The 6,346-nt window shown below is 65.5% G+C and overlaps 2 protein-coding genes across 2 annotated transcripts; one reads left to right on the top strand and one right to left on the bottom strand.

Moving 5' to 3' along the window:
* Positions 1-446: 446 nt before the first annotated feature.
* MNEG_12563 (hypothetical protein) lies at positions 447-1,030 on the bottom strand (the record flags this gene model as incomplete). Its single annotated transcript, XM_014038964.1, has 2 exons — positions 447-530; positions 704-1,030. Coding segments are annotated over 2 exons (411 nt in total), but the record flags the coding sequence as incomplete, so codon positions are not given.
* A 2,783-nt stretch (positions 1,031-3,813) lies between these two features.
* MNEG_12564 (hypothetical protein) lies at positions 3,814-5,405 on the top strand (the record flags this gene model as incomplete). Its single annotated transcript, XM_014038965.1, has 4 exons — positions 3,814-3,864; positions 4,243-4,333; positions 4,901-4,980; positions 5,214-5,405. The coding sequence occupies 4 exons, from the start codon at positions 3,814-3,816 to the stop codon at positions 5,403-5,405; spliced, it is 414 nt and encodes a 137-aa protein (XP_013894419.1).
* Positions 5,406-6,346: the final 941 nt, after the last annotated feature.

The raw sequence follows: 6,346 nt of genomic DNA on the forward strand, positions 1-6,346 counted from the left end.
GGCGGTGGAAGGCGGACGGGCGGCGCAAGGGGGCGAGATGCTGCTGCGTGAATGTCATTGCTGTAGTCATCACCTTGACGCCCCTCATGGACTCCTCATCCCCGGGGAACAGGTTGTCCAGGGCCAATGAGTCGAGGGTGAGGTTCCCAAGACCAGACAGGCGGATGACGTTCACCTGCGCGCGCGGACGCGCGCGCGCGCGCGTGTGTGTGTGTGAACAACGGATGTGATTGTGTGTTCATGCATGGGTGTGTAGTACCTGTCAAAGAGAGAGAGAAAGAGTGTGTGTGTGTGTTTTGTGTTGTGAGTGTGTGTGTGTGTGTGTGTGTGTGTGTGTGTGCACATGCACATCTGCACATACGAGAGTGTGGGCTTGGGCGCGCGCGTGCCATGTCAACACGCATGCTTGTGGGATCTTGTGCGGTTAGGTGGGACGCACGGCAGACCAGGGTCAGCGCATCGACAGCGCGGCCGCCAGCGCACCGCCCAGGTGGCGAAACAGCACCCGCTGTCGCGTCGCGGGCGCTGGCCTGTGTGGCCGCTGCTGCACACATGCCCACGTACACACTAGCTTACAGGGGTGTGTGTTCCTGTGAGTGTGAGTGTGCTCCTGCGTGCACACACGCACGCACGCTCGCGCACACACACTCACACACACACACACTCTCTCTCTTGTGCTCACATGCACAACGCACCCACCCACCTTGCCGCCGAAGTCCAGGCCCGTGGTCACCCCGTCCCGACCCATGATCACCACCGGCCGTGTAACGTTGAACCCCCCGCGCGGCAGGCCCGGGTGCGGCGCGACGGTCACGTTACCACTCAGCACCAGCAGCAGCGGCGCGGCCGTCGCGACCGACCCCAGGCGCGCCAGCGTCGCGTGGAAAGTGTCGTTGGTGACGCCGACAACAAAGTTGGGGCCGAACAGCAGCGGCTGCCGCGTAGCGGCGCCAGCGGCGCCGGCGGGCGGCGGGGCCGGAGGCGCCAGGGGCTGCGGCAGCGCAAAGGCGCCTGAGGCCGCAACCGTCATGGTGTCGAGCTCGGCGCGGGGTATTAGGAGGTATGATGTGCGGTCCTGCGGCGATTTTTTTGGGGGGGGGTGATCAAAGGGGGGATTTGGGGGGGGATGCAGGGGAACGTTGCGTCTGATGTGTGTGTGTGTTTGTCCGTGTGTGTACATGTGTGTGTGCTTGTGTGTGTATGTGTGATTGATTGAGTATACAGGAGGCAGGTGTGGGAAGGCAAGGAGCGGCTTGGCGCCGGCAGTGGGGGGCGGCATGCAGGGGCGGCCCTTCTCACGCAGATAGCTGCGCAGCGTCTGCAGGGCCCCGCACGCTGCTCAACAGCGCGACCCCTGGCAGCGCAGGGGCCGCGCCGACTGAGGCACCTGCGAGTGCCCCACCCTCCCCCCTCCCCAGGTCGGGCGGCGCATCTAGCTCCATGCACCGCGCGGCACCCCGCGCGCCCTCCCGTCCTTGGCACGCGGCGCACGCGCCGGACCCGCCCGCGCGCAGCACGCACGCCCTGTCCCCCTGCCCTGCGACGCAACGCCTGCGGCCCGCGCGCTGGCTGAGCCCCCGCGCATTCTGGTACGCCTCGTCAGCAACGCAGAGTGGGTCGCCCGCAGCGTCCGGTGCAGGGTGGCGCGTGCCCGCGCAACGCGAGTGGCGACTTACCGTGTATATCGCCAGGGACCACGCCGCCAGCAGGTCTTGCGCCAGGGGCAGCGCCATCATGCGATCAAACAGCGCCGCTGTAACCCCCGCCTCCACCCCGCCGCTCGCGGACAGCACGTTGCTGAGCCCCGTCGCCGGCGGCGGCGCGCCGCCGGGCGGGCGCGCGAGGAGGGCGGGAGGGAGCAGCAGGCGCTGCAGCGAGCGCGCAGTTGGGTCTAGGCAGCCGATACATGTGAGATCACGCAGGTCGAGGCGGGCGGGGAAGCCTGGACATTGAAAGAAATGAGCGAGCCAGGGAGGAGAGCGGAGTGGGGGTGCGCAACGGGGGATCAGTTCAAGAGGGCATGGCAGCACGAGTCCAGCGGTTTCGTCTTGTTGGAGAGCGCGCACACGCACGAGAGCGAGACCCCGCACACAGGGCGGGATGGGCGGAGGGAGCGCTCTCACTCGTGTCAGAGAACAGTATGAGGCTCTGGCCGCCGGCACCATCAGCAGCCCCTGCGTCCTCGCGCCAGACAGTGGTGCCCTGGGCAGCGCCAATCGGCGCCGCTGCAGCCGTGCCCGTGACGACCACGCGAGCGAGATCAGCTTGATTGAGCCCATCAGGGCGCAGTGGCACACTTGAGGGGGCGCAGTCACGCTGCAGCAGGTGCCATGTGCCATCGGGGCGCGTTGCGAATTCGCAGCTGGGCAGGGGCGCGGCGGCGTTGCTGCTGCCACTGGCCAGGGAGCAGGCGCTGCCTAGGAGGATCCATTTGAGCAGAGCTTTCATTAATCTCATCGTAAACCCCCATGCATCACCCGAGCTGGCCAAGGCGTCGCAATCACGCACTGCGCTGCGAGGCCTGCGTGCCCAGCCGAAGCCGCATTATCGGTCAGCATTCCATGGCGAACAAAGAAATTGCACGTCCTCCGTCTCCTGGGCCTGGGCTTGGACCATCCGCTTGACGGGCCGCGTAACTGCTGCACACCCTGACCCAACCCTCTCATTCCAGCCGCGCTCTGCTGCTGCCACCCCAAGCCCCCTCACTATCCCATATCCAACATATGATCATTCAAACTGATTGCAGTGTGGAATCGTAGTCTGGCACGCAAGCCTACCGGTGGTGTGCGTTGTGGCTTTCGGCATGGCGCACTTTTTGCAGCACATGGGGGCGTAGTCGCCATCCCCCCCCCCCCGCCTCGCATGCGCCCACGCATTGCCCCACTATCAACAACTTTTTGACCCCCGTCTTTTCTGTGCACTCGTCCGAATCACATGGGGCCGTAGGCTGCATGGCAGCCGCCCATGCGCGCATGCAGAGGTGCCTTCCCATCGATCGCAGTAATCACGACATTCTCAAGCTCTGATGAAGAAAGTCATCGAGGGCTCGGTGGCCTTGAGCCTTCTTCCCACGAGCGGCGCCCTTGCCGCCAATGCCCCTCGCGTCGCACCGTGGTCGAGCAGGCACTCAGCCGGTTGTGGGCGGTTTGACAAATCGACGCGAAAGCACGAAGTGCAGGAACACTGCTGACCGCTCCACCACAGGGCAACAAAGCTTGAGCTTATGAAAACCTCCGGAGAGCGGCACGCTGGAGCGCAAGCACTAGTGATTGTTGCCGGCTGTGCCTGCCATCACTTCCCGCAGCACCGTGCATGAAATTGCCAGCTGCTGCAGGGCGAGACTCGTTCACTCACCACACATGCAAAAGCGGCCATGCATGGCCGCAGCTTTGCCGCCGCCTTCGCCCCCCTTCCACTAGAGGCACTTCAACTGTCAACCGCCTGTTCATGGAAGCGGGCGGCGCAGTCCATACCAATTGAGCATCAGTGGCAGGATACAGAAGTTTCTTGCAAGAAGAAGAGGGTGTATTGGTTGGTTACGGTAGCAACACATCCCACATGGTAGCCTCGTCAGCTAGCGGTGATACGAAGCAGCGTCACGACCGGCAGGAAATTCTGCGCAGAAAGCGCTCGATGACGATCTTACAGGTGATTCATGCATCCAAATTTGTGTAGAAGCAACAATTTTGGGTGCCACTCAAGTTGCGGCACGGCCAAACACAGCACAGCTCGAGCCTGCAACGCCGATCGCCGCCATTTCGACCTGCGACAGCGGACCGCAGGCCCCGGCGTGAGGCTCCAGGTGCCGCTACCATGGCTGCTGCGGTCCCCAGGGGAGACGTGACCCAGCCCGAGGTCATCAAGGTGCGGCGCAGCTGGCGGGCCGTCCGCAACTGACATCACAACGCCCAACCCCGCCGCCGATTGGGGGCGTTGACCCCACCGCGGGCGTTGCAGTGTGCGCGCAGCTTAGCCTCGCCCCCCCCCACCAGCCGCGAGATGCCTCCACCATGCAGCCCTGCGCACGCACAGCACGGCCGCTGACCCTCTGAGCACGCTCCCACCCCTCCCAAGGCATCCCCTCGCCCGCACCCCCCTTATCCTGCCCTGGTCCCTTCTGGAGGGAGACCCTGACAACCATCAACCCTCGTCATTCCCTCGTTTCCGGGCCCCATTAATCCCCGATAATCGATTCCGTTGATCCCTCGCTCTAACGCCTCCATTCCTGGCCATCCCCCAAAGGAAATTCTCGAGGCCCTGTGCCGCCCCCCCAAGGACAGGCTGCGCGCCGCTTTGGACTCGCACTTTTCGGAAAACGCGACGCTCAAGAGTGGTGCGCGCGTTCGAGCGTGTAGCCTGCGTGCGCTGCGGCGAGCGTGCACCCTGCTCGTGCGCAGCGGCTGGGAGTGGCGGACGGGCAGACAAGGGGCGTGGCTGCTGGAGGATTAAGGGGGGGCCTGGGCCGCGTGGGGGGCCTTGGGGCCAGGCTGTCTCAGTGCACGAGCGTACCTGTGTCCGTGTGTGTGTGCATATGCGTTTGCATGTGCGTGTGCATGTGCGTGTGCATGTGCGTGTGCATGTGCGTGTGCGTGTGCCTACGTGTGTATGTGAGCATGTGTGCGTGTGTGTGTGTGCAGGGGAGAGCGGGCGTCGAAAAGGGGCCGCGGGGACTGTCAACAGCGCACAGGTGAGTGGCAGGCATCGAAACAGTTCGCGCCCTTCGCAGGCCTCAATCAGTTCGCGCCTGGCACCCCACTGCGCGGCCCGCACGGCCGACCCCGCCACGACCAACTGCCTCAGCGCTTCGCCGCGCAGCACACAGCTTCACAGCACCCGCTTCTCTCGTCCAACCGCTCAACGATCTCTGCCGATCTCTGCCGCCCTGTCGCGTGCACTGCAGCCCTGTTCCAGGTCCAGGGGCGTGAGAAGCTGTACCAGCTGTTCAGGGCGTGGCAGGCCGCATTTGACGACCGCGTGCAGGTGGGGGTGTATGGGGGGTTATGGGGTTTGGGGAGGTGGCGGCCTCTACGAGGGGTTGGGTGGGGTTGATGAAGAGGCGTGTGCGTGTGCGTGCGTGCGTGTGTGCGCGCGTGTGCGTGCGTGTGTGTTAGGAGTGAAGCAAGGGTGCAAGCTGTTGATCTAGATGCTGGGAAGGGGGGACAGGGGGTTCCACGACACACCAGCTCCCGCCCCCACCTGCGGCCCCCTGGCAGGTCCTGGATGTGGCAGTCCACGGCAGCAAGGCCCTGGCGCGCGTCCGCCACAACCTGCAGCCGCGGATCCTCAACGCCCCGCTGCCAGGCGTCGGGGGCCTGCCGGGCTGGGCTAAGCGTGCGGCGACCTTCCCGCTCATTGTGGCGGCCGAATTCACTTTCGAGGTGCGGGGCCGGGCTGATTACGTATGAGGGTCGGTGTTTGTGAGTGGGCGGGCCCAGTTATGTCGACGGAAATCACATACCTGGGGCGTTGTCAAAACGGGGGCCTGGCACAGGGCGAGGATTTGAGAGCAGAGGGGAGGTCCGAGCCCGACAGGCTGGGACTGGGGCGGTAGGGACGAGAGCGGGCGGCTGGCGCTTCGTCAGTCATTCAGGGACCCAGCCACTCGTGCGACCGCGTGCCTCGGGGTTGGGGGAGGGCCGGCGCACGCCGGTCCGCAACCACAGGCGACAGGGCTCGGCGCGCAGGCAGTGCGCCGCTGCGGCATGCCGTGCCGCCCGAGGAGCTGATTGGGGTGCGCTGACCTGGACCAGTAGACGTGGGTCTGTGATCGCTCGCGGGGCTCAGGGCGTCGCATCGAGGCCCGACCCGCGAGCCGCATGCATTTGGCAGCGCCGCGCGCGTCAACGTCCGCGCCAACGCCCGCGCCCGCTCGCCCCCCGCGCAGGACACGCCGCGCGGCAAGATGATAATCAAATGTAAGCAGCGGATGGTGGGGATGCGAGCGCCCCAGGTGGGGCCGCGGGTGCAGTGCTCGTGTGAAGAGGCGGAGCCCGGCGGTTTGCCCCGCCTGCGCATGCGATGCAGCAGGTGTAACCGCTTGCGGTTCACGCTCGCACCTGCATGGCAGCCATTGCTGGGCCCCGGCAGCGGCGCCTACCCTTCCCCGGCTGAAGAGGGGGAGGCAGAGAGGGCGGCATGCGCGCGGGGCGTGTCCGGCCCACCATGCCCGCTGTTCGATGGCGACTCCCAACTGCATGTCAACGCAAACGCGCGCATGCCTGCTGCCATGCAGCCATGCATGCAGCCACAGCATGCAAGCAGCCATGCATGCAGCCACGGCATGCAAGCAGCCATGCGTGCAGCCATGCGTGCAGCCATGCGTGCAGCCATGCGTGCAGCCGTGCGC

This window comes from Monoraphidium neglectum, assembly GCF_000611645.1.
Source record: "Monoraphidium neglectum strain SAG 48.87 unplaced genomic scaffold scaffold03308, whole genome shotgun sequence".
Classification (NCBI taxonomy): Eukaryota; Viridiplantae; Chlorophyta; class Chlorophyceae; order Sphaeropleales; family Selenastraceae; genus Monoraphidium; species Monoraphidium neglectum.